This window comes from Ctenopharyngodon idella, chromosome 24 (genome assembly GCF_019924925.1).
Source record: "Ctenopharyngodon idella isolate HZGC_01 chromosome 24, HZGC01, whole genome shotgun sequence".
In the NCBI taxonomy this organism is placed as follows: Eukaryota; Metazoa; Chordata; class Actinopteri; order Cypriniformes; family Xenocyprididae; genus Ctenopharyngodon; species Ctenopharyngodon idella.
In genome coordinates this window covers 14,831,187-14,858,629 of record NC_067243.1, presented here as the reverse complement: position 1 = coordinate 14,858,629, position 27,443 = coordinate 14,831,187, and the positions used below count along the sequence as shown (strand labels likewise).

At 37.0% G+C, this 27,443-nt stretch overlaps 5 protein-coding genes and 1 long non-coding RNA gene across 11 annotated transcripts in view; 3 read left to right on the top strand and 3 right to left on the bottom strand.

Moving 5' to 3' along the window:
- Window positions 1-14,328, top strand: part of erc1a (ELKS/RAB6-interacting/CAST family member 1a) — a 28,500-nt gene extending 14,172 nt beyond the window's left edge. The window contains exons 11-19 of one of the 6 annotated variants that reach the window (XR_007928303.1): window positions 968-1,161; window positions 1,475-1,486; window positions 2,216-2,303; window positions 2,435-2,566; window positions 3,996-4,156; window positions 6,598-6,745; window positions 7,036-7,131; window positions 10,624-10,790; window positions 13,274-14,328. Coding sequence is in view for 3 of the 6 variants with exons in the window: in XM_051884244.1 (XP_051740204.1) it covers window positions 968-1,161; window positions 1,475-1,486; window positions 2,216-2,303; window positions 2,435-2,566; window positions 3,996-4,156; window positions 6,598-6,745; window positions 7,030-7,131; window positions 7,856-7,882 (864 nt within the window). In the remaining 3 variants the exon portion in view is untranslated. Of the gene's footprint in view, window positions 1-967; window positions 1,162-1,474; window positions 1,487-2,215; window positions 2,304-2,434; window positions 2,567-3,995; window positions 4,157-6,597; window positions 6,746-7,029; window positions 7,132-7,855; window positions 7,913-10,623; window positions 10,791-13,273 lie in introns of those variants that run through there. The other 5 variants (XR_007928302.1, XM_051884245.1, XM_051884244.1 and 2 more) reach the window with 5 other exon arrangements.
- LOC127507274 (uncharacterized) lies at window positions 956-20,067 on the bottom strand. Its single transcript, XR_007928305.1, has 4 exons — window positions 19,936-20,067; window positions 6,184-6,293; window positions 3,974-4,133; window positions 956-1,102 (listed from the first exon to the last, which is right to left on the bottom strand). It is a non-coding gene; the product is annotated as an uncharacterized LOC127507274 (long non-coding RNA).
- On the top strand, window positions 15,690-19,767 carry LOC127507265 (uncharacterized). Its single transcript, XM_051884250.1, has 2 exons — window positions 15,690-16,437; window positions 18,099-19,767. The coding sequence occupies exon 2, from the start codon at window positions 18,220-18,222 to the stop codon at window positions 19,765-19,767; it is 1,548 nt and encodes a 515-aa protein (XP_051740210.1). The 5' UTR covers window positions 15,690-16,437; window positions 18,099-18,219.
- On the top strand, window positions 20,058-23,913 carry LOC127507264 (angiopoietin-2-like). The gene is made up of 2 exons (XM_051884249.1): window positions 20,058-21,378; window positions 22,421-23,913. Exons 1-2 carry the CDS (start codon window positions 20,058-20,060, stop codon window positions 23,122-23,124), a joined length of 2,025 nt encoding a protein of 674 aa, XP_051740209.1. The 3' UTR covers window positions 23,125-23,913.
- Window positions 23,914-23,916: 3 nt separating this feature from the next.
- Window positions 23,917-25,851, bottom strand: tmem60 (transmembrane protein 60). Its single transcript, XM_051884264.1, has 2 exons — window positions 25,698-25,851; window positions 23,917-24,950 (listed from the first exon to the last, which is right to left on the bottom strand). Exon 2 carries the CDS (start codon window positions 24,911-24,913, stop codon window positions 24,509-24,511), a length of 405 nt encoding a protein of 134 aa, XP_051740224.1. The 5' UTR covers window positions 24,914-24,950; window positions 25,698-25,851; the 3' UTR covers window positions 23,917-24,508.
- Window positions 25,852-25,898: 47 nt separating this feature from the next.
- Window positions 25,899-27,443, bottom strand: part of immp2l (inner mitochondrial membrane peptidase subunit 2) — a 104,723-nt gene continuing 103,178 nt past the window's right edge. Inside the window, exon 5 of the mRNA XM_051884263.1 lies at window positions 25,899-26,121. Coding sequence (XP_051740223.1) covers window positions 26,098-26,121 — 24 coding nt within the window. The 3' untranslated portion in view covers window positions 25,899-26,097. The remainder of the gene's footprint in view (window positions 26,122-27,443) is intronic.

Here is a 27,443-nt window from a genome sequence, read left to right as displayed (position 1 = left end):
TCTGACCAACTGAATAAATTGCCCTGCCAATGGTGATTAAACATAACGATCACATAGCTCATATCACATCAATCCATGCAAATTATTATTATTGTTGTACTTTGTTCTCAAATTGTTAACAACATCAGCATTGCGTGACTACATGTATTTAGTGTGTATTAGCGTTACCTGTAAATTTCAATTTCTGTAGCCACTCCGCAGTCCGAAGTCTTTTGCTTTTGACTATGGGTGAATCTCCATTTGTCACTGATGATTGTCATTTGGACCTTTCTGGATTACAATCCGCCATCAAAATGATAAGTTTAATTATTGCAGCTGCTGTGAGAAAAGGATATAAATGATCTGTCACCTGCAGCATCCTCACATGATATAGCCTACTAGCTGGGACTCCTTCTTTATGTAAACAGACGTGACGTAATGACACAAAGACGAATGGCTGCATGCTCGAATTTCCCGTGGAAACCTACCAGTACCACTCGAATTAGAAAACATTATTACAAGCTTACCATTGTGAATCGGGCTAAGGTAAGGAGATAGTTTTGAACACTGGCTGTTTATGTACTTGCTCAAGAACTGATTTCGAATCATTTTTAACCAAAAAAAAGTTACGGACTGCAGTTTTAACAACAACTTCCAAATATCGTCTTTTGCGTTCTGGAGAAGAAATAAAGGCATACAGGTTTTTGAGAATGACATGAGGGTGAGAAAAATGATGACAGGATTTGCATTTACCGGTGAACTATCCCTTTAAATCTATTTATTCAAAAGATTGGTACATTATATACAAATGAAATTTTTAAAAAACTGGAAAGGTCCTGGAAATACTTTGGTCAAAATATGTGGGAACACAGTGCATAGTACAAGAATTTAAACTTAGTCATCGTAAACAAATGGGAAAGTAAGCATGGACTTATATATTTGAGTTTGTGTAAGTTGTGGGTGTTTATATATCACGGTCATCTATTAGGTCCAGAGTGCTGCAGCCAATTCACAGGCCAACGCAGAGATATCTGAGCGGATTTCTTCACTCGAGGCTGATGTGGCCAGACACAGAGAGGACTCCGCCAAAGCCCAGGCTGAAGTTGATCGTCTATTGGACATCCTGCGTCAGATGGAGAATGAGAAGAACGACAAGGACAGAAAAATCAGTGAGCTGGAGAGGTCAGTCTATTTCCCTGCTCACCATGGCTTGCTCTCTCCTCTCCTATAAATGTGATTATCTGTTGCATTGGTGTCGCAGTCAAAACATGTTACGTCTTTATCCGTTTTTGCTTCAATGTTTAAGCATCACCGTCAAAACGTTTTCAGTGTCTGCGTTTGATGAGGCTGATGTTTTGACTGGGCTTCTTTCCCCCCCTTTGAGTTTTTGCGTTGAAGTACTGATCAAGTACTTTTTTCTCACGCTAAGTGGCCTTTGAACTTCTGCTTTTTGTCTCCCTCTTTTTCACTTTTTCACCTGGAAATGTGTACCTAGTGTGGCTTCCAGGTTAGTAGATACATGTGTACTTCCACACACATAAATGGGCAAAGTCCTCAAGAATTAAAGCTTAAACCTGTTAAAGATCCCATGAAATACATGTTTTGTAGCTTTTAGTCATCTGATAGTGAACACTTAAAATGTAAAAAAGACAAAAATAGCTTTTAGCAGACATACGAATTATAATTTACAGATCGTATTTTTCTAGGGATGCACCAAACCAAAAAAATAAATAAGGAAAATAAGCATGAAAAATTAAACATCTGATCATTAAATATCAGATTTTTAAAAAACGTCTGATAATCGATATGTTACCGATATATTGTGTATCCCTAATTTCCAATCACATGATCTCTAGAATGACCTAGAAAGTAGCAATTCTAGTTCACAGATGACATAAATAAAGGCTTTTGCCTATTTTCAAATAAAGTGACGAGCCCTTCAATATGTCCCATGGAAAGTTGCGTTCATCAAGCGATTTCATGAGGTTGCACAAAAGAAAGGGAATGTATTTTGCTCCTCCATATAATCACTGTTTTAGTTTTATGAATAGCATAAGGAAGTTATTATACATGTGATCAGGCTTGGTGATATTTATTGACCAATAATAAAGCCAGTTCTTTTTTAGAGCTATTAAATAGCTAGTGTTATAAACCTCTCAGCCCCCTCCAACCAAAAACTCTTAAATTCTTCATTTTACTATTAAACCTTCACAAGCACTTCATGTTTATGTTTCAGGCAAATGAAAGAGCAGAGTAAGAAGTCCTCTGGCAAACACAAGGAGCCACCAGGGAAGGGCAGAAATGTCAACGATGGCCCACAGCAGGTGAGACTTACAGAGGGATAGTTATGACAGCTTTGTCATAAGCTCCTGTGTTTTGACAGATCCCTGTATATTTCCAACATTGTCAAACTGTGCTGGTGTGCTTATGATGAGCTGAACCCTGTCTACCCCAGGAGTCCCTGCGGCAGAAGGCAGAGCGCATCGAGGAGCTGGAGGAGGCTCTCAGAGAGAGCGTTCAAATCACTGCCGAGAGGGAGATGGTTCTGGCACAGGAGGAGGCCGCACGAACCCACCAGGAGAAACAGGTCAACACTACAATAATTACTAGCAAAATTATAAATGTTCAGAATTGACTAGTAAATGTGTTACTTCAATAACTAGTCGACTATTTCTTTAAAAACTATTTTTAACTTGATATGCCGTCTTAAATGCTCTTGACACAAGATGCTCAAAATAACAGTGAGTCGTGACGCAGTTATCAAAGACGTCTATCTGCATGTGTGTGTGGAGATGGGATGTGTATGTTTAGAGGGATGAATTTAAAGACATAATTTCTATGAGAGTGTTGTACCAACTGTCTACAAAATGTTGTCTAAAAGGTCAAAACAGCTAAAAATCCAATGAAGAACCAGGATTCCCATGGTCTTGAAAAACTTGTGTGAAAAAAGTGTGATTTCTAGACCTATAAAAGTCATGCAAATCAATGAAGTAAATTAAAAAAACTTCATACTCCATAATAAATACAAATTTTTTTAGTTATGCCAAGCTCTAGAGATTGTGAGTAAAAATATTTTAAAATATATTTATTCTCAATCCTTATCCAGTAAATTATGGGAAACTGAAAAAGCCATGGGGCTTTTGAATATTATTATGGACAATGCAGGGTCTTGGAATTGAAAAGGTTGAGGACCACTGTGCTAGCATGCTAATCAAAGCACCGGCACTAAAAATATCAAAACTCGCAAAAATTAGAAAACCAAAAGTGGTATTTACATTCATACCTGTATTCCCTGCTTATTGGAGAAACCAGCTCATACCAAGTTAAGTTGGTCAAGCTGGTTTTTGGAACATGGTAGTCTACCAGCACTAACAAGCTTAACCAAGATGTTCAACCTGGTCGAACTCTGCCCCACTAGCTTATTGACCATCTTGGACCAGCTAGAAAACACTTAATACCACCAGATGCCAGTTTTACCTGGATTTTCCAGTAGAGATTAGCTGATTTCAAATCAAAACATTTAGGATCAGTTTCTGGATCAGTTTCAGGATCAGTCAATGTTGCATTTGGTCATATGTCACATTAATGAAAATCTGCCAAAATTTCACAAGCAAAAAAGGGCCATAGTCAATAGTGTTGTGATGAAGCACATCTCACACAGAAGTCACTTTCAAACCAAGCAGCATTTTGTTGGTCAAAATTGTAATTCGCGTGACGTGTGATGTCAGTTTTCTGATAACAGATTACTCTAAATTATAATGAAGAAACATGCATTTTCTGTAAAGCTGCTTTGAAACTTTATGTATTGTGAGACGATCTATAAAAATAAATGTGAATTGAAATATGAATCTCCTGCATGAAGAAATCTTTGGCCCTTACACATTTCCAATTGCATGGATTCCCTTTGAAAGGACTGAATTTCGCCTGCAAAAATTTCCCAAACAACGGTTACAATGGGGACTGCATCTTTAGTCAGTCTGTGAAAGAGATTTACCTTTTGTTTATTTCTTAAAAAGATGGAAGAGTTGCTTGGAGCGATGGAGAAGGTGAAGCTGGAGCTTGAGTCCATGAAGGCCAAGATGTCGTCCACCCAACAGTCTCTGGCTGAGAAAGAAGCTCATCTGACCACACTGAGGGCAGAGAGGAGGCGACACCTGGAGGAAGTGCTGGAGATGAAGTACGCTACCAACTTTCTGTTTACATCTTACCATAACGGTGCTTGCAAAGAGTCTTACTGAAGTTTGCAAAGAAACTTTCAATAAAGACTGAAAGAATGAAAAGGGTTTGCGAACATTTTGTGAAATTAGAGCGCTCATTTTGCACAGGGAACCTGCAGGCCATATTCTTTTTACGTGGGTTACACAAAAACAAACTGTCCCTTAATGACTTTATCCTGTTTTATACATCAGTACATCAAGACAGTGACTAAACGACCAACTTCGCATTGGCCTTCATAGCAGCACGAAAAAAAAAGAAAGTGTAATTCAGATTTTTAATAAATTATATACAGAAAGCGGGCAACACGACAATATTAGAACACTTTCATCCTATTATAATGAATGAAGCTGTCACTGCTAGTTTACATAATTTCATGTGTCTGAGCACAGCGTGAGCTCACTGATTGTCCACAGAGTTCTTCCATTATAATCAATAAAGCTGTCTACAATGCAGAATAAATCTCTTATTTACACTGTATGTAGTTTTGTTGCATCACTCGCTTAAAAGTAAAGGTTTTAAAAGGGTTTTTTTGCAGTGATGAAACATTTTGGGTTCCTCAAAGAAACTTTCAGTGAACAGTTCTTAAAAGAATAATAAGCTGTGTTTCCACAGCAGGAACCTTCTCCAGGAACTAGGGACTTTTGGGTGGTACTCTGTGTGTTTTGACTGCAGGAACCAGGGTTCCAGGTATCAACATGAAGTTTAAAAATTACGACTGATGGACCGACAACGATGTTCAGGCTTAATTAAGCTTATATGCGGAGGATGAAATCCAGCGGGAACTTGAAAGTCATGTGCAGTCCTACGTCACTGGACTAATCTTCACCATACTTTAGACCATGATGGAAACGCAGTCAGCAACAGGTCTGGGGGAAAACATTTCCTGGGACAAATTGTTCTGGGTAAGAACCCTTTTCTACTATAAAGAACCTTTTGCGCAATGAAAAGTTTCCATGGATGTTAAAGGTTCTTCATGGGACCATCAATAGCCTCTTTTCCACCGAAATTACCCAGAACAATTTGTCCCAGGAACTTTTTTCCCCCAGACCTGTTGCTGTCTGCATTTCCATCGCGGTCTAAAGTACCGTGAAGGTTAGGCAAATTAGACTGGTGACGTAAGTCTGCACGTGACTTTCCAGTTCCCGCTGGATTTTATCCTCTGCATATAAGCTTAATTAAGCCTGAACCTCGTCGTCAGTTTTTAAACTCCATTGTTGATTCGAATAGTGAACAACTCTTACTGCACGCACCACAACAGACTTTTAAAAATGGTGGTTGAAATAAAATGCTGCGTGGAGTCAACCAATCAAAATGCTGCGTGAACTCAACCAATCAGCATGTTCAGTGCCCAAGTCCCACCCCCGAAAGTTCCTGAACTTTAGTACTATCTCACGAGCAGGGACTTTTTGAGGGGGAAATTTTTACCTGGAACTTCATTTAGACCCTGGTACCACCCCAAAGTCCCTAGTTCCTGAGGAAAGTTCCTGGCGAGGAAACACGGCTAATGATAATAAAGAACCTTTAATTTTAAGTGTATTGGATGTTAGACTGTCTACAATAAAATGAGTGGTCTATTGATTTGATACAGTGGGATTTGACCTATTGGTTTTCAAAATGATTATTTAGTTGCAATCATAATCTTATACTATGCATTCTAATCCCTCTTTGTCATGCATCAACATGTACAATATAACGTTCAGGAACAGCAACAAAAAGCATATTGTAAAGATTTAAAGAATATTGCATCTTCATCTACCATTCATGCAGGAGACACATCTGCTATGTGTTATGCGCTGATCTAAATTGCTTTTCCAGATCAGATATTTAAATCATTAAATAACCATCTTTTTCATTAGATCTCATTCTGAGGTCACTCTGGCGAGCTGTAATGTTAATAATATAAATCAATTAATACACAGTAAACCGAGATAAACATCATGACAGAAAAATAGGCTGTAAAACTTTAACTGAGTATGTTTTTCATACCATTTATTTGTGCAGATCATAAATGCAGAGGATGATTCATTCTGCACGTGGCTTGTTCTGCTATTTCTGTCTCCATATTTCAGCCGTGCTCCTGGGAATCTGTAGAAAAACTGAGAATAAATAAGCTATTTCAGTCTTTCTGAGACAATTACACACAGTTATTTTGACAAAATCCATATTCCACTGAGATGTTTTGTACTTGTGAAAGCAAACATCCTTTAACCTGCTTTGTTGAGGGTTGTAAGACACCTGGTCATTGTCGATGAGGTCTGTTGCTTTGAAGAGCACTTCCACAGTACTTCCGTAAAGTGCTGTTTGACAATAGGCTTTGACTTCTAATCATATTGATATAGATATGTTTTTAATTTAGTTAACAAAAATATTTTTATAACTTTAAACAATTGTAATTCACAGACAGGAGGCTCTGCTGGCAGCCATAAGTGAAAAAGATGCTAACATAGCCTTGCTAGAGCTGTCTTCATCCAAAAAAAAGAAGACACAAGAAGAAGTGGCTCAGCTGCGGAGGGAGAAGGATCGTTTGGTGCAGCAACTCAAACAGCAGGTACGGACTGCGTCACAAGGCTCCGAGCGTATGTTTGTCCTCAAGGTCAAGTTGTTTGTTTGCTTTAAATCAACGATCATAGAGTTGCTAGAGAACTTAAAAGGCCTAGACAAAATACATCTTTGTTTTGACTGGTGGGTTTCTGAATGCAAACAAGGTCTATTGATGTGCTTGTTTTAATTGATCTCTTCTTCTCGACCCCTAATCAACCCCCTAACCTTTTGCTTTCATCCTTTTCTACCCCCCTTTCTTTCCTTACATCTGTGCCTCCTCTTTTCTCCTAGACACAGAACCGTATGAAGCTCATGGCGGATAATTACGACGATGGCTACTTGAAAACGCCACCTGACCAGACCAATCACAAACCTCCAAAATCACCCGATCAGGTCACAATCCGGACCTCTACAAAGATCAGAAAAGCGTTAAAGGGACAGTTCACCCCAAAATGAAAATCTTGTCATCATTTACTCACCTTCATGACATTCCAAACCCATATAACATGAGTAAATGATGACAAAATATTCATTTTTGGGTGAACGTTTCCTTTAAAATTGTTTACTACTGTCATCAGCTTTTTTTATTCTTCAGTGGATATTCAATATGGCTGAATATGAAATAATTGTACCGTTGCTGTATTTTGCTTATCCCATATTCATAGGAGCTTAATCTTAACAGCAAACCAAAGAAAGACAAATTGGAGGTGTGGCCAGTTTCATACTTTTTAATAAAATATTAATATTAGAAACTGAGTTGGAAACGGACGCTCCATTGTCCATTTCCATTGCAGTCACGTTATCGTAATTGAAATGGAGCTGCCCTCATCTCCAACGCAGACGCCATCATTTCCTTTTTACTGCTTTCATATTGATCATAACTTCTCAACCCTATGGATTTTATTCTTATTCATGACTGTAGAAATCGCCCCTAAGCGCAGATCCAGGATCAGTTTCCCTTAAACCTTGCAATACAATATTCAAACATCAAAGATGCTGAAAGCTGATCCTGCGTCTGCGCTTACGGGTCGCTTCTACTTGGATATATTCACATACTAACCTGATCTTTTTTCCCATGCTGCACTTGGCTAAAACCCTGCCATCTCTTAACCAATAGGATGATGAGGAGGGCATTTGGGCATAGCCTCACTGGCAGCCATTTTGTTTTAGAAGGGTGAGCATTTCTTTGATGGACATGTAAAAGCCAATCTCAGCTGCCCTGTTCCTCCCCATGTGACATCAAACCCTGCCTGTCTCGCTGTGCCTGTTTGAGATTATTGACCATGTCATGGCAGTGCAAACATGCTTCTGAGGTTTCCATTGGGATGTTTTTATTAGCAAATATTTTCAGTACTTTTTTATATTTCAAAGGTTATTTGTTTTGATATAAAATCTACATATATAACTTATTTGTAATTGCACTGCTATGAAATAGTCTCCAAATCTCATTTCCTCTGGTTTTGTTTTTTCCCTTCCTTCCCTGTTATCTCTATGTATGGTTTTGTGGTTAAACATAATCCCAGATGGTGCATTAAGTCTATAAAGTTTCCACACTCTCTCTGCCCTCACCAAATTCAATTCCTCCTCCTCCTCCTCCCAAAAAATAAATAAATAAATAAAATTTTACATGTTAAACAAGCACTATTTAATTAGCAGGGTTACAAAATCAATAAAATTCAACAAATACAAAATACGAAAAATAAAATTTTTATATGAACTGGTAAGAAAAATGTACAGTACAAAGTTAAATATGTTTATTACAAATATGAAATAATGTACATACCTGTACACAGTGAGGTTTGAGACCACATTGAGAATCTGTGATTCAAAATCTAATTTAAATCTGGAAACAAAAAGTGTATGTATTTGGTGTACTAAATATTCAGAAATACCATGCAAAAGTTTGGGGTCAGTAAGATTTTTTAAAAGAAATTAATACTTTTATTCAGAAAGGATGCATTAAATTGATCAAAAGTGACAGTAAAAATTCTTTTTACCTTTATATTCATCAAAGAATCCCGAAAAAAATGAACTGTTTTCAACATTGATAATAATAATAAATGTTTCTTGAGCAGCAAATCAGAACATTAGAATGATTTCTGAAGGATCATGTGACACTGAAGACTTTTTAGTTATGATTCTGAAAATTCAGTGTTGCCATTACATCACAGGAATAAATAGAAAACAGTTTATTTTAAATTGTAGTAATATTTCACAATATTACCGTTTTTGTTGTATTTTTTATTAAATAAATGAAGCCTTTGAATGGTGTATATATATATTTTAGAGCTGTCAATCGATTAAAATTAATCACACCTAACATTAAAATGTATAATAATACATAATTTCACAGTGAATCTGCAAATGAATGTAGAGACAACATAAAGATGGTACATTTAAATATTTGCTTAATGGCATCTTTTATAAAGTACTATGAATAAAGGTCGGTTTCACCAATACCAATACTGATGGCTCTACTAAATGTATTTTTTCTCAATTTCTGGGGATGAAATTAATAAAAGTTATTGTTTTCGTTGTTTTTGACTCATGTAATCCATAATAAATAAGGTTATGATGGCACCAACTTTTTACCAGAGAAATTTCACAATCCTCTATTCCAATTTTTATACCACAACAAAAACTACTAGCCTACCTAATAAAAAGTTTTTAAAGACAAGTAAACAGTCAATAATTTAGAACAAACTACAAGCAATGGCACAAATAAATAGAATATAACAAAGATACACATGAAATAAACAGTGCTTTAAGATTTTCAAGGTCTAACGGTAATATTCAGGGAATAAATACTACAGATATTAAATAAAGTAATCAAATGTAAAATAACACTGCATTTACACTGTCTTTAATGTATAAATTAAATAGGGACTAATCATTATTAAAGCTACAAAAGTTATTCAGTCAAGAGCAGTTATTTTATCTTTGTTATTCGTTCTTTGAATAAAATTAATGACACAGACAGCAGCAGGTTTATTTGGCTGCTGTGACTTTAAGACCTGATGAACATGACGTGGATCTGACACGCATCCAATTTTCTCCAAACTCTTTGCATTCCATAATGGGCATCTTGACATAATTTTGTGTGTTTTTGTTCGTTCAAGAACGATAACACATAAAAGAGAACTTAAATCAGTCTGTAAAGCGGATTTCTGTGCGTGTTTCGGGTGTTGTGTGTGTGTATATATGTACAGTTTTTAGCTTACGCGCGTTAACCAACCATTAACTGTTAACTGACAAAATTAGAATGCTAAATTAAATTAAATTACAATGGATGAGTGCTTTTGAACAGCACTGTGTTTGTGTGTTTTAATAATAATAAAAATGATTTCCAAACCCTTCAGGCATTATTAAATATCATATCAATTTGAGTTGGTCTAGCTAGAGATTACTGCACATACCAGTTTGCTGTCAGTTTACAGAAACATCAACTAAATAAATAAGGACTTTTCTTTACTGTTTATCAGTATTTAACTAAACCAATGTTCACTGGAAGTTATGACCCACAATGAGGGAAGATACCAACAAATAAACTAAAATCAAATTAAGAGACCGCATAATGACATGCATGCTTCCTTTTTTAAAGCCCACAGATAAAAGCAACAACAAAAAACAGTCACAATAATATAATGAAATAAAACTATATGAAATCGTAGGGTTTTGGGGTAATGTCTTGTCTCGTCATGTCTAAAAAGCATGTGTTTGCATGCCAAAATATCTTGTGTCTTTTCAAAGCACCTTGCTGATAGAAATTATGTGCTTGCACTGAACAATATCAGCGCCAGCAAGCTAGTTTGCAGACGCATGAGAACAGACCGTGTTTCCCATAATCCTTTGTTCTGTGGTAGTGACAGTCTCTCTGCTCTGTAGATAAGATCTGGGCGGAGAGCTACAGTGCACAGGAGCTCTACACTGGCCACCTGATTATCCCGTACAACCACCCCAAAACCCTTTACTTACAGAATCACCTCAGCCCACATCTCATCACACCAGTTACCCAGGACCCACCGTCAGTGACGACACACACATTTTCACAGGTAACACATATATTCATTATATAAAGTGATATAATGTATTTCTTTATGCATCCTGTAATTTATCATATATGGGGCCAGATTTACTAAACGGGGCAAATTAACATGAGAGCGCAATTCCACAAATGCGCTAAAGGAAGTGGCAAGTTTTGCGCGTGATCTACTGCTGATGCGCAAATTAAAGAACACAGGCGCAGTCAAATCATTTACATAATGACCAACGCAATCTACCAAGAGCAGCACAAATTAGCGTTGGGTCGCAAATAAGCAGAGCTGATGCTCATCAGGTGCGGGTCGACACAGGCGCAACTTGTTACGTGATAAACGGATAACGGCATTCCAAAGAAATTAATACGAGTGGAAAATATTTTCTCCCTTCTACCACGTGCTCTCTGTTCTCTGCAGTGTCTCCTCCTAGCAGCAACAACTGCAGCCATGTCGCAAAATGGGTTAAGACATGCTTTTTGTGGGCGTTAAATAATGGCTAATAATGACTAGTGCAAACATTAGTAAATCGCGTTGGGTAATTCATTTAAATACTCTCCTCCCATAAATTTTGCATCTGAAAGGGAAACTCCTACAAATGCATATGCAAAACCAACTCAGTCCACACCTTTTCAGCGCTAAATTTGCACTGCGTGTCTTTAGTAAATCCCAACAGTAGTTTTTTTTTAACACCAAAAGAGGGTTTGCGCTGGCGCAAGCTGTTAGTAAATCTGGCCCATGTTGTCTAAAAGTTGCAATGTAAATCTGAAAGTAATATAATTTTATGTCAGACCTTCTAAAGCCACTTTTCCATCCTTGGCTGAACGGTTTTATGAACGGTAAGGAACGGTTCCAGTTATATTTCCACTTGAGCTTGATTCGGCACGGCATAATTACAAACCATTCTCGGCCCAGAGTTCTCAGCATGGTTGGTGGCCATCCTAGGTGTATGTGACTTTCTTCTTTCTGATGAACACAATCGGAGTTATATTAATAAATATCCTGACACGTCCAAGCTTTATAATGGCAGTGAAATTTAAAGAGTTTAAAGCTCAAAAAAGTGCATCAATCCATCATAAACGTACTCCACACGGCTCCGGGGGGTTAATAAAGGCCTTCTGAAGCGATGCATTTGTGTAAGAAAAATATCCATATTAAACACTTTATAAAGTGTAACGCCTCTCTCAGTTCAAAACGCTTATGCTACGTCCCTAAACTTACTTTTCATTAGTTGAATACAGAAGGTGGTCCGGCGGAAGCTAGATATTTTACTTATATAACGATATTTTACTATATAACGTGTTAAAGTACGTGGAGTACGTTTATGATGGATGAATGCACTTTTTTGAGCTTTAAACTCGTAGCCCCCATTCACTGCCATTATAAAGCTGGGAAGCATCAGGATATTTATTAATATAACTCCGATTGTGTTCATCAGAAAGAAGAAAGTCATATACACCTAGGATGGCTTGAGGGTGAGTAAATTATGGGGAAATTTTCATTTTAAAGTGAACTAATCCTTTAATAATGAAATTAAAAGAAATATCCTATCATCTACTATAGTGTGGTCACTATTTATATCTTATATCAAATGTAAACTCTTGCGTTACCAACTCAACGACTGACGCATTTGCATTGCATTCCAAAGAGCGGCCGTTATCAGCCCCACAGTGGAAATGAAACCATATCTGTACCGGCTGGGCCGGATCGGCACGGAATGGAACAATTAAGCAACCAGAATGGTTTGGCCCGACAGTGGAACAGCAGCTTTAGAGAATACTTTTATAATTTTCTAGGTGTGCATAATTCAATCAAAAAAATTGTTATGGCATAACAAGTTGAGTTGCTAAGTCAAAATTATGACAAAAACTATTGATAAAAGTTGAAAACGAAAACGACGTGTTTCCTCAATTTCAAAAATTTGAAATTGAGGAAACACATTTAAGCTGAAATTCTGACATAAATTGAAATTAAGATAAACAGCTATAATTATGACAAAAAATGTTATTCATAATTGACATCTCATAATTATGAGATAATTATAACCTAGTATCTCACAATTTTGACTTTTTTGTAATAATTTCAATATTTTATCTCATAATTATGACTTGGTATCTCATAATTGGACTTTTTGTATATAAGTTCACCTTTTGTAAGTTTCATGATTTACCAAAATTATTCTTTTTTTTATATGGCGGAAATTCCAATGTGACAAAAAAAGTGTTAATTTAGTAAAAAAAAATTATTTAATATAAAAAAAAATGTAAAAGTAATCAAGCCCCTAACCTGCACCATTGTAAGAAATTATTTTAAATATTAAACTATTTTAATATTATTTTGTAATTTGTATATTTGTATTTTGTAAATATTATTTATTGAAATATTATTTGATATTACAAATATCAAGCAGATTATTTGCAATTATTAAATTAAAGGTATCAAAACAAAACATGTTTTGCATATGATTTGATTAATATGCTTGTAATTCTTTTTGGTTTTAGTGGGAGCCTGGGATGGTGAGTCAGTGTGGAGCTGCAGTTAGGATCCTTGGACCCTGCTCTGGACCTAAACTGGCCATGATCGAACCCTCCAGCTTCCTCCACTGTCTCTCTGCCCTCACCTCTCACCTGAACTAAACCGGAGCCCTCAAAGAGCCTGTAACAGTCTGTAGTCTTAATACTGGTGCAGCATTGAAAATATGCAGTGTTAGTTGAGTCGTGAATGCAATTTTAATTTCGTTCTCTTGATATGTCATCATGGTTGAGTAAAAAACAGATTTAGAATGTTAACCTGATCAATGGGTGGTGCTATATAAACATAACTGAATGCCAAACTGTTGTTAAACAATTAAAAAAGTGTTATGCTAATTTAACTGCACTCAGTATTAAGACTATTGGACCCTTGAACTATTCTGCGTTTAGGTAGCGTCTTGCACTGGTTGTACTTCATCGGATGACCCTTCCCCTTTACTGAAAACCTATAGGACACCTTCAAGAGCATGATGTAAACATTTATAGATAGTGATGTCTATTTGTCACACCTGATATCAAGTCAGTGGGAAAAAAAATCAGGTTCTATATGTCCTTTAATTCCAATTAACAGCTGCTATATGGAAAAGACATAAAATATATATGAAAACAGTTTGCCGTGCTCATGAAGGAGTCCATCAAGGGGTGCGCGCAAGAAATTACGGTTCTTGCTTACTGAGACTATAGTTGTTTTCTAGCAGCTCTTAGACAGGACATTGTAGGCTCCCAAATATCTTCATATCATATCCTGATAACCAGTTTCTGAGAGCTCATTGCTGGTTTTATGTACTCTCATAAACATGGATATCATTGTGTGTCTCTCTCTCTCAAAGTGGATTTTTTATGTTGCATTTGTGGCCTATTGTCTTCGTGTATTAAAATTACAATAAAAAAATGGATAGTCCAATAAAAAAAAAGACAAAACAATTCAAATGAAAACAAGAGATGATCAAATCAGACAAAAGACACGGGTATGGGTGTTCTGAATTTGTATAAATGTGTATGTATATAAATATGTATTATCAGTGTTTTCACTCTCTGAAGTTTTTTTTTACTGCTTGTGTTGGGATATACAGTTCGCCATTAAGCAAAATATATATACACAGTTTTTTTTGTGTATTCTGGACCAATGAAATTTCACAGTGGGCGTGGCTACAGCAACTTAGTTTTCCAAAAACCTAGCTGTCCAGATTACAAGCTTTAAATGCTTTATTTTGAGATTTGTTGGATTTTTTTTTGCAGCTGTTATGCAGCAGTGGCCATTTTTTTCCTTTCAACAGAAATAGATGAATGGAATATAGAAGAAATTCAGAAATTAAAATGATTTGTATGTGCTACTCTGTACATGTGACTCAATCTATGCTGTGTCCCACGGCAAGAAAGTCATTGATTGGCAGAGTAACTTGACATATGTTTTAAATCACAGCTGACTTAACATGGACTACATGTCATGTTTTATAATTGGCTACACTAAATTATTTAGACCCACCCTGCCATCTTAGTGCTACAGTAGTAGTTCACCCCAAAATTTAAGGATTAGTTCACTTCAGAATTAAAATTTCATGATAATTTACTCACCCCCATGTCATCCAAGATGTTTGTCTTTCTTTCTTCAGTTGAAAAGAAATCATGGTTTATGAGGAAAACATTCCAGGATTTTTCTCCATATAGTGGTCTTCAATGGGGACCAACGGTTTGAAGGTCCAAACTGCAGTTCAGTGCAGCTTCAAAGGACTCTACATGATCCCAGCCGAGGAATAAGGATCTTATCTAGCAAAACGATCGGTCATTTTCTAAAAAAAATGAAAATTATACACTTTTTAACCAGAAATGCTCGTCTTGCACTTCGATGCGCCACGCATTACGTAATCATGTTGGAAAGGTCACGCATGACGTAGGCGGAAGTACCGATTCAGTGTCTACAAAGCGAACGTGTGAAGACTAAGTCAAACACCCTTTACAAAAAAAGGTAAAACAACAATGTCGGATGATTTTGAGAAAATAAGATGGAATTTTTTGCTTTGTAAACACTGGATCGGTACTTCCACCTACGTCACACGTGACCTTTCCAGCGTGATTACATAATGTATGGCGCAGAGCAGTGCAAGATGAGCATTTGTGGTTAAAAAGAATATCATTTTAATTTTTTTTTTTAGAAAATGACCAATCATTTTGCTAGTTAAGACCCTTATTCCTTGGCTGGGATCATGTAGAGCCCTTTGAAGCTGCACTGAAACTGCAATTTGGACCTTCAACCTGTTGGTCCCCATTGAAGTCCACTATTTGGAGAAAAATCCTGGAATGTTTTCCTTAAAAACCTTAATTTCTTTTCAACTGAAGAAAGAAAGACATAAACATCTTGGATGACATAGGGGTGAGTAAATAATCAGGAAATTTTAATTCAGAAGTGAACTAATCCTTTAAGATTCTGTAATTATTTCGACTTTTTGTGAGAATAAGTTTCATCATACTGCACACCATTACTGATCCCAAAATTTGATTTGCCATATTTATTACATTACAATTAGTGTAATTTCAGACTTTAATGCAGATTGAAGAGTTGAAATCCTGAACACATGTACAATAAAACTGATTAATTTGATTAGAAGATATTCATCACTTAGAAACAAAAGCCTGAAGTCAAGAAGTCGCCTGTCTCATTGCATGCAACAATAAGAGGAATCCTTACAAGCATTAGCCAACGGTTTAATTAAGTCAAGGCTTTTATAATGCAAACAATCGGTCTTGACGTTATCTGTTGTTGATGCACTGTAACATCAACTCCAGATGTCCCTTCTCCAGTTTGAAAATCTGGATAAAAGCAGTCAAATCACTAGCATTGTGTTTCCCACAGAATTTGCCTCATTAGTGTTATATAACTGTTAGAAAGAGTCTGAGTGCACTTGTCTGTTCTTTTATCGCAATTACATAACAACTACTACATCATGCAAATGTGTCAGAGTAGCAGTCACTAATGTGGTACTCGAACCCAACCAGCGGGTCAAATGTTTGTGCGAGATGGTTTATGGAAAAATCTCACTGTTTACACAGACACCGATGGGCTGAACCATCCCAGAAGGATTTCAAACTGTGACATCATAAAGGGCACCGCACAATAACAGTCCTGTCCATAAATGGTAAGGCTTTTCTGATTAGTAGTAATAAAACTGGGAGTTGGCTCGTAATATATCCACTGCTGAGTACCATATAAAAAAATACTTTAAAGACAATCAATTCTGTTTGGACACAGGTTGACATTGTAAACATTGGTGAGGGGATTTTTTCAATGAAAATAGACTCAACGTTTTCCACTCTTGCCTAAAGTTTGGACTATTATGGCTCCATTGTTTGTATGGTTGTTACAACATATCTCGTAATGACATTTTCAGTTTGATGTGGGGTTGCCACATCTCTTTAACATCAACATTTGAGTTACTATTGCTAACAAAGGATGCGTGTCATTACATGTGCTCTTTCGGAAGGGATTTAACTAAATTGGAAATGTCCACTGTCTGGATGCGGGCATTACCAAAATGCAGCTGTTTGTTATCATGCAATCTACCTGAATGGGGAAAGACCCATATCTTAGTATATGTTTGTCAAAATTACATATATTAAATAAGGAATAATGTCTGACAACAATATCAGACATCTCTATATAAATACCGTAATCACAGACACAGACTGTCCAGGTGGGATTAGACTTCTCAGAGGATGCCTGAAAAACAGGTTTTGTGAGGAAAATACAGGCTTGTTCAATTCAAACTGGTTTAAATGAAAGTATGAAAGAAACACAAACATACCTAGGAAAAGTCTAATCTGAATAGGCCTTTAGTCACTTCTTAGGACTACAATGCAGCTCTGAATCTTCTGTGGCTTGGGTGCATGTCTATGTGTGTGGGGCTTGCTGCTTTATTGGCAGGATGTTAAGAAGCTGCTGCCATCATAATTCTCACACATATGCATATCTGCACATGTGAGAAAGGAAATGACATATGCAGAGAATGCACTGTGTTCTAGATTAAAGACTGGTAACTGTGATGGTTTAGATTAAGTGTCCGGGTCAGCCAACACAAATGACTTTGACAAATCACATTCTGCTTCTCAGTTCTGATGCGTTTAATAAGCTTAAAATAATGTAAAACAGAAAAAATATGTGTGCTGTTATTGCTGGTATTTCATCAAAACTGCAACTCAAACCTAAACCAAACCTAAACTCTATTTGCATGATCTAAGTCATACAATACCATACAATTTTCAAATGTACCAAACAGTAAGTAAAAATAAGGGTAATCATTTTATTGATACCAGTAGACAAACAAAATATGTATAAAACAAAGAAATTATTTACCATTTAAATATCACGGCAATTACAACACTGCAAAAAAAATAAAATAAAATAAAATATTGCATAAGATATTAATGCTGTAAGACAAAGTGCATTAAGACAAAATACACATTCTCTGAGCAAGCAAGTATTATGCAGTGTTAAATGTATTCTGATTCAAAAAATGTTAGACATTTTAACTAGGAAACAAAAAAGATTACTTAAAAACTTTTTTGCATTAATATTATTTCCCAATAGACACTATAAAAAGCTTTGCTTATCACCAATTATGGTATAATCACAATAATGAATCTACAAAAAATGTCTTTTTTTTTTTTTTTTGTATATGCACAGTATTGTCAATAATCATTACTTTTTTAATGAGCAACAAAGACAGTATTGAGACAAATTGAATATATTCTGTGCTGATCATTCTGCAAAGAGGCTGTAACTTTGAAACTCTTTTTTTAGGAGCATCGCCCCTCTCTGAGCTCTCATACTTCTATAAAGGGAGGTGGTCCTCCAATCCCTCGTTCATTCTCTCTCACACTCTTCGACACATTGAACAGACCTGCTCACCATACAGGACACAATGTGGCTCACTGTGTTTTACATATGGGGAAGCCTCTTAGCATTTTCTGTGTGTGACATCTGCCCAGAAACCTCAGAGGACGCTGCTTCATGGGTAAAGCTGAAGCCCCTTGGGCACTGCGGGGATGAGGACAACTTATGCCCTTATCAACTCACCCTTCCTCCTCTCTCCATCCAGCTTCCCAGGCCTTTTAGGGAGCTGGAAAAAATGGCCAAGGAGCTGCAGAACCTAAAGGAAGAGGTGAACCAGCTGAGGAGGGATTGCCAAGAATGTAAGGGCAGGCATGGTATTGAAAGGGGTGAATGGAAGGACCACAGCGAAGAAGAGGAAAAGAGACCTCAAAGTCTAAGGCATAACACCAGCGTCAAGGAGACACAAAGTCATAGTGGAGAACAGGTGGTCCAGATCTTCACTTCAACACTACCGCAAAGAGACACATCAGAAGGTGAAGGAACTGTCAAGGGTGGCGTGAAGAGGCTCAATCATTCCATTCTAGAAAGTCAGAGATGGAACATTAATCCGAGGATTGATCTAAACCAAGGCACTGCAGATCAGAGGTCTGAGATGAGCAGGGGAGTAAAAATATTTAATCCCTCACTTGACGAGATACCAGAGGACATATCTGAGGTCAAACTGGTGGTCTCACCTACACCTGAGGAGAGGGAACTCAAGTCTAAGCGAAGTGAATTAACAGAACCGTTCCTTCCTAGAAAAAAGGACGATGTACAGTTCGCAACCCATGGGAGATTGCAGCCAAACAATTTCAGGGATGGACATGTGAAGAACATCAGTAGCATCCTGGCGGCGAGAAGAAGAGTGCAGAATGTGCCTGATCCGAACAGGTTAAGCAGCATTTCAAGGGATTCTATTACTAAGACAATGGATTTAAGCACATCAGCTGGGAACAGAAGGGTTGTAAAGTTTCCTGGAGTGGGTGGACCATTGAGGCCAAAGGGATCCTACATAAACAGTAGAGTTGTCAAGGTTAACAATGAAGAAAGACTGAAGAACCCTGCTTTGGTGAGGAAGACTAATCCACAAGCGGGGGACATGACGGTCAAGACTGAGCCAGAAGAGGCTGGATTTTCCCCAGCGAGAAGTGGCGTTATGAGGATAAAAGAAACAAGTCCTCATATAGCAAACACAAAACCTGGGGCAGTCAGTGGACCGATCCCATCAACAGATGACCAAAACAAACAAGACATCAGTAGGGTTTCTGGTTCTAGAACAGATGATGGACATGGCCTGAAAGATGCAAGCCAAGTGACTATAGTTAGGGAGGACAAGGTAAACAAGACCGAGATTACAAGACTTCCAACAAAACCTGGTAAAGAAAACAAAGGAGATGTGATTCACATAGCCACAAATAAGTCAGCCTCTAGTGTTATGAAACAAGCTGAACAGCCAAACACATTTAAAGAGGAAAAGCAGCATGTGGGACTGAGCGAAAGTCTGGTAGTTATTAGTAGCGAGTCAGAGACTAGTCCAAAGTGGATAGAGAGGACTTGCCTTTCCGAGGCAGACAGGTGGAAAATGAAAAACATCTAAACCCAAACGCAGAAACTAATAATGGACAAACTGATTCCACAATTTTGAATAAAGTTGACAGCACTTTTAATGAAAGGACAGTTAATCCACTGTTTCCAGATCTTAAAGATAAGATACAGCCAGGAACATTCATTGAAGGGCCAAAAGAGGAAATTGGTATTAACTCACTGAGTGCAGGGACTGTGAAGGACATCCCGAGCCACAGCAAAGCTATCTTGCTGGAAAAAGATCTGGTGAAGCCTACTCTTGTCCCAACTGTAAAGAGTAAATCGGTAGATAGTACACCAAGTATGACCAGTAGGGTTCAACCACCTGTGGTAGGCCAGGGGACAAGGAGAATTTCAATAACTCCACTCAAAGCTAAAGTTGAAGAGGAACAGTCAAAGAATAACAAGAACATCAGCAAGATACATGAAGTAAGTCAAGACAACGTAAGGTATGTGATGTCAAACCCCCCAAGAAGCCCTGAGATACATCCAATAACTTCACCTAAGGACCTCAAACTAAGACAACCTATTTTTATGAACAAAACGTCAGCAAACAGGACTGTTAGAGTACCTTCGAAGCTATCCATCCCAGTCAGGAACATCAATATTGCCAGGAAAAATGGCACTGGAATTATTAAACAAAGTTATTTAAGGAAGAAGCCAATCTCTCAAACTGAGACAAAAATAAACAGTGGCTTGAAGACAAAGGTGACTCAAACAGTGACTCAATTCTTCAGTCCCACTGATGCAACATCTACTGTAGAACAAGATCAAACAGAAGAAATCAAATACACCCCGCAGGTGATGAGGTCAAAATCACAATCAGAGTCTCAAAATGCAGGTGATGTACAAGATTTATATAAGGTTCAAGAAGATAAGAACCTAATTGGAGACAACAGTGAGAATGTGTTGATACCAAACATTGGAAACCAAGCAGAGGATTCTAAAACTCAAAGTGGAGCATCAAATTCACATATTGGTGGGAAAGAAAGCAAGATATTTAGTTTGGGAACCGCTGATACCAGCAGTCAACAGCCATTTGAAGTGGACAAGACCAGCAGCGGGAAGAAAAGGCCAACTGCATCCACCTTAAGGAAAGAGTTAACTAAGAAACCAGGAACAACTCAATTCACAACCTCGACAGTCTCTTTTACGGACACAGACCATGAAGATGGTAAAAAAACCATTCGTACAGTGACAAACACACATGTTGAAATGGCTAAAAATGTCAGTCAGGATACACCCATAAGCTTCGAAAATATCGAAGCAACAAGAGAACTGGAGCTTATTAAACTTAATAAAGACAGAGCAGAACAAAAGTCTGGGGACATATTATCCAACCCAAACAGTGCGGACAAAGCCCAAGGTTACAGCGAAGGGAGGTACGCTATTCCAGTTGTTTTGGAAACCCTTACAAATGTTGAAGAAATTAAGGGCTCAAAGCTTTTCTCACTCAGCCCTGAGGACACAGCTAAGGGATTTAAATCACATGCAGTCAGTGATGAGGTAACAGAGAGAGAGCAAGTAGAGAACAAGAACAACAGCACCTGTCTCAGTGATTGTAACACTACGTCAACCCAACAGTCTACAACCCAGACTAAGCCTCTATTGGACTCTGGAAGAGGTAGGGATTTTCTTACACAACCCATGTTGTTCATTTTTAAGTTTCAGACTGAAAAAAAAGCACTCCAGAGTGTTTAGGGTATGGATTAGAGTATGTTTATTTCTTGACACAAAGCTTACAGTATAGTGGAATAAGTCACTATGACTCTTTGTATAGATTACACTCAAGGTTTCAGGAGAGTGCAAACCGGGACACATCTTCAAAAGTAACTACTGGTAATCATCTTCTGGAAACAATATAATATGAAAGTATCTTCTAACACATGTTCTGTGACCCTGCACTTTATCTCAATAATGTGATAGGATTCTAAAATTCTCCATAGCAGGGATAAGTAGATATAGATTCTCATCTGAGTAGCAGATGTTTTGGTTTTTGTGAAGAGGACCAGCTGTAGGCGCCTTATTTTGTGTGATGTATCAGGATGTGGTGTCTTTGTTGAGCTTGAGGAAAGGCTCAAAGTCAAAGACTTTTCAGCAATGCGTAATTAATGCATGTAGAGTTCAGTACCATCCCTTGTCTAAATTAGCATGTCCAGTGATTGGAGAACAAAATTTGGCTCAGCGTTTCTCAATGTAAGCTCTTAAAACCATGAATAAATACATCCAAGTGGTCCACATTTTTATGTATAAAACAGCCTTTGCATATCTCTTACATTAAACATTAAATACTGTCTGTCGAGTGCAGCTTTGTAGTTGGGGTCTAACGACAAAGACAGATAGAAAACTATTTCAGTGCATCTTGCCCTGTTTTCATTTAAAAATTCATATGATCCAGATTTTTTTAGCTGAATGTTTATTTTTTTTCAGTTTCAACTCAATTGAATGTATTTGTATTTCGCTTTACACAATAAATATGGTTTCAAAGCAGCTTTACAAATAAAAGTTGAAAAGAATAATAGTTCTCTAGATGACAATGCCAAGGAAATACTACCTAAGATGTTTAAGTAAATGTAAGCATGCAGATTTAGGTTGTTTATACATTGTAATAGCATATTTTATCAACAGAGGGTGAGGTAACCTAAAATAATTTTTATTGCCTACAGAAAAAGGACCTGCACAAGACTGCGCTGATTACATTATGAAATCAAGAAGGAATGGTGTATACAGAGTAACGCCGCGGACAAAAAACAGCACGTTTTCTGTTTTCTGTGACATGGAGTCCTCTGGCGGAGGCTGGACATTGATCCAGCATCGCTTTGATGGGAGCACAAGTTTCAATCGCACCTGGGACGAGTACAAGAATGGATTTGGTAAACTAACAGAAGAGTTTTGGCTTGGCAATGACAAGATTCACTTGCTGACAAAGGCGAAAAACATGTCATTGCGAATAGAAATCGAAGACTATGAGGGTGTCAGAGAATATGCCCATTATGACCACTTCTATGTGGCCAATGAAAGCCAACAATACCGCCTGTCCATTAGTGGCTACTCTGGTACAGCAGGTAATGCCATGCTGCTTAGTAAGAAATACAATCACGACCAGAAGCTTTTCACCACTCCAGACAGAGACAATGACCAGTATCCCTCCGGAAACTGTGGGGCCTATTACAGCTCAGGCTGGTGGTTTGATTCATGCATGTCTGCAAACTTAAATGGCAAATATTATCATTCAAAATACAAAGGGGTACGTAATGGGATATTTTGGGGTACGTGGCACAACATTACAATGGAATATTACCCAACCCATGACAGACAAGCTTTTAAGACTGTTAGAATGATGATAAGACCTAAAAACTTTGCAAACTAATATTTACCTACCAATCCTAAAACCTACCAATTAAATTAAGCTGTATTTTGAATTTGTGCGGTAGAACAAAACGGCAAGTGCTTAAAGTAAACTGCTACTCTGTGTTACTGATTTATTAATAGAAAAACTGTCGGAACTTGAATAAACATGACAAATGTTTCTGTATCTTGTTGTTTTTTTAACTGTACACATATGGATTAGTATAAACAACTGAGCCCTCTTGTGTTGCTTTGAAAATACTGTATTGCATAAAACCATGCTATTTACAGATTCAGCTATTTTTTTTTTGTATACTGTATTTTTTATTTTTACTTACAAACCAAAATGTCAAAATGTTTGCCAATCCATGACTGTTTACATGGATATATTCACAATTTATTGTCATTTTTTTTTAATACAAATATTTGAATTTTATCAGCTGAATAATGTATTTTTTATATTATTTTCATTGTATCAAGTGTTATTCTCAAACATTGCAATTGTTTTTATGTAAATTGCAAACCCCAAACAATTCTTTCTAAGAGGGAATTTCAATTTCTGTTGAAAAGGATAATCATAATTACTTGAAACTAACTAATGAATAAATTACTAAAATATCAATAATGAAATATAACTATAAAGCAAGCAATAATACAAATTTAGCAAATTTCCAATCTCAAGAACAATATAAATTTTCTGCTGAATTTTAACACCTCTGTGTGATCTTGGAAACATCTGTAAATAAAACTATGAACTTATGGACTGAACATGTTGTCGTAAAGAAAATAAATATGTATCTTATAATTACAAGGATGTTGTTATTACTTTTTATTATCATTTACACACTCCATACAAGAGAAAATTAAATTCCATAAACATGTATTATGTGAGTTTTGCAACGCAAAACATAAGTGTATGATAAAGAAAGACAGATTTATAAATTATACACCATTAGAACATGTCTTTTCTGTTAGCAAACCATATTTTGTTACAGTACTGGTTGAAAAAACAGTGTGTATGCAGCACGTTAACTGTTATTTTTCAAATTTCCATTATGGTATGCCGCTAATGATCTCAGTGTTTCACTAAAATGCAATAAATATTCTGAGCAACATTCACAATCAGTCATTTCTGTCACCTGAGTGGAAACTCACCACTGAGATAAAATTCGTAAACCTCCCTGCCTGCATCATTGTGAACACGAAATGTAGGCTATTCAGCTTCACCCTTGAGCCTGAAAGAAACAAGCAATTCCTGATAAAGAGCTTTAAATAGCTGTACATTCTTATTGTCCGTTATATATATTCCCTTCTTTATGAATAACATCTACTTTCAAGATGATTTTACTCCTGAAGAATACAGTAAAGACTTTTCTGGTGGCTTTCAAAGACTACCGTTCATATGTTCAGTCTCTTCTGAAGTGGAAAACGTTGTAGCCCAGCTCCACCATGGCTCCGATAAGCAGCGCCCACAGAGGGATGCAAACCGAGGTCACCAAGATGTCCATTAGGTTCTGTAATTTGGCACAGAGAGTCAGACAAAATGCCAGTTTAAGCAGCATGGCCACGAGGTACCACACACGCTTCTTCAAGTTCTCCGCGCCGTTGTGAGGGTCGAACCCAGGCTTGCAGCGGCCTGCCATTTTGACAATGAGCATGAGGAGGAGAATAAGATCAAAGGTCCAGACAGGAAGGAAGATGAGGAACCAGTTCCATTCAATCTTCTTGTCCAACTTGAGGACCAGCATAATGAGGAAGATAAGTGTGAAGATCCATGTCAGGAGGACTCTTTGAGCAAGGGACATGTTCATTTGAAACGCTGGCCTAAGGGCACAGCAATAGGCTGATCTGAGAGAGAGAAAAAATTATCATCAGAAGTATGAGTTCAATTTACATGCCAATCAATCATTCAGTTAATTTCATCTTGTGGAGTTGCAGCTTTTGAAATCATGCTGCTAAAGGGGTTATTTCAATTTAATAACAGCCAATTAATCATTTCAATGTAAAATTATATTAAAAATAATGTATTAACAATAATTATAATGAATATTATAATTAACTAATATATTATTAATCATTAAAGGTAATATGCACTTTAAATGCTTTAATTATAGATGTTACTCTAATATAAGATGTATTCACGTAAATGGCATTATATTTATTTAAAAAAATATGTATTATCACGAAGAGTCAAATGTGATTATATGCATATTCACAAAAAGGCTATGATTGGGTTTTAATATTAGTTTAGCAATAAATCATTCATTATCATACTAATAAAATACAGCAAATGGCCAGTGTTCAACGATTTATTCAAATGTAAACTGTTTTAGTTACAATTAGTGTCTAGTTGATTTAACTACCCAGCAAGCTGTACTTGACATGTAAGGCTCACAGATGTGCTGTCTCACTAATAAACGAACATTTGTTTTATTTATATATATTTTATCTTAACTGTCCCATCCTGACACATTCTCAAAATAAAGGAGCTGTTCATTACTAGCACAAAACTAGCATAGACAGACCGGGCTGCCTTTTTTCCATTGTATAAGAGTAAACAAACGAAAAGAAAAAACGCACTGGAAAAAAACTTACTAATTATGAAGACAACCTGGCTGGCCTTTTGGTCAGAAAGATGAAATATCCCTTTCCCCACTGTATGAACACTGCTACAGATCAGACGTTTTCAAAACAACTTCTCTTGAAGGACCAAGTTGGAGTGTGCGCAGCGCCACCTACCTGATTGGAGGACGCGCATCACACAGCCCAAGGAGCATTCAGTATTCAATTCAATTATATAGCGATTTTCACAACACATTTCCCTAGGAAGACTGACGAATAATTGTGCCTTAAAAACTATCTTCTATCTTTGTAAGTCACATATTTAAACGGATTTATTTATTTGTTTACTGTAATAATTGTTCCAAAATCTTGACCACCTTGAGCTGGTATGTCAAGCTGGATACTGACTTCTTGTTGGTCTAAGTAAGAAGATCTACCAGCTTCTCTCATTTTCCTCCTGAAAAAGAAAAGAAAACACAGCACTGAGCAGGAGAAAACAAACAAACAAATTTTTGAATGGTACGAATTGTAAGTGTTACTAAAAACACCATTGATTTGTCTTTATTCAGCCTCAAGATGGCACTGTTTCACTATTTTGAGATTCTGACACTGGTAGCAAACTGCTCCTTAGTGAGGCTCTAAAGATGAATTTGCCCCTAAAACAATATACATGAATTATTATAACAATAAATAATAGGAATTGCATTTTGCTATAAAGTCACCATGAAATCAAAATCTACAATTCTTGTTTTTATGGAATATTGCAGCATTTATTATAAATTATTTAGCCGTGCACTTCATTTAAAAAAATTCATGTGCCCTCATAATCTGTAATCAAAATATTGATGACATGTTTACTGGTGCGAGGGCGGGATCAACCTGTCACTCACATGCGATCGACCAATAGCAAACCATAACCATCCAATCAATTCCCCATGGACAAAATCAAGTCCCGCCCCACATTTTTTCATGTTCCATTTCACAATAATAGGGGATAAAAGACTATCACAACTTCTGTTTCAAGCCGACTTCAATTTCAACCTAAATTAACACCCCTATAAATACAACATTTGTCAAATCTCCTTGCTCCTTAATTGACCCTTCGCAAAGACCCGCCCCCCTTAGTTACTGTTGCTTTGTCCGACAAGCCATGGCGCTGTCACGCCACACGCGGTGAAAAATACATCGCGGAGCAAAGAGGACACTGACAACACGTCGAAGGACAAGACAGAGCAGGATACTCATAATATTAAACAAAGTCCCAGATTTCAAACTGTATATTTTTTAAGAAATTCGAACAATAAAAGCCGTTTTGTGGCTCTTTAATGTGTCGTGACAGATTGCTGTAGCGCCTCAGCTTAAGCGGCTCGTGAACCAATCATCTCTTCCTACTAATTTATAGCATCAAATAAACATGAATGAATATAAGAAGGAATGTTGTTTCAAACGAGGAAAGACGTCAGTACACATCATTTTTCAAGTTCAAGTCCACCGAACTCCTGACTGCTTTGTCGGACAAAATGACCGATTGGGCGTTATGATTGGTTAGATCGCTTGTCAATCAAACTCCCGGCGAAGGGTCAATTGCTGTGCTATGAAAGAACAGAATCTCACCCACGGGGTGAAAGAAAACCTTTAAGATGTCTCTTGGGTTGATGCCACACCACCAAAATCCACTAATTTCCCATATATTATTACAATCACTTATTTTCAAAAATACCCTTTAGGGTCCAGACAAGAAGGTGTAAGGTGTGCACAGATAGCACACAAAAAGCCACA

Coding starts and splice junctions, on each gene's coding strand:
- LOC127507265 (XM_051884250.1), top strand. CDS start 18,220: ATGTGGCTCACTGTGTTTTACATATGGGGAAGCCTCTTAGCATTTTCT.
- LOC127507264 (XM_051884249.1), top strand. CDS start 20,058: ATGACCAGTAGGGTTCAACCACCTGTGGTAGGCCAGGGGACAAGGAGA. Junction 21,379..22,420: donor TCTATTGGACTCTGGAAGAG/GTAGGGATTTTC, acceptor TATTGCCTACAG/AAAAAGGACCTGCACAAGAC.
- tmem60 (XM_051884264.1), bottom strand. CDS start 24,913: ATGAACATGTCCCTTGCTCAAAGAGTCCTCCTGACATGGATCTTCACA.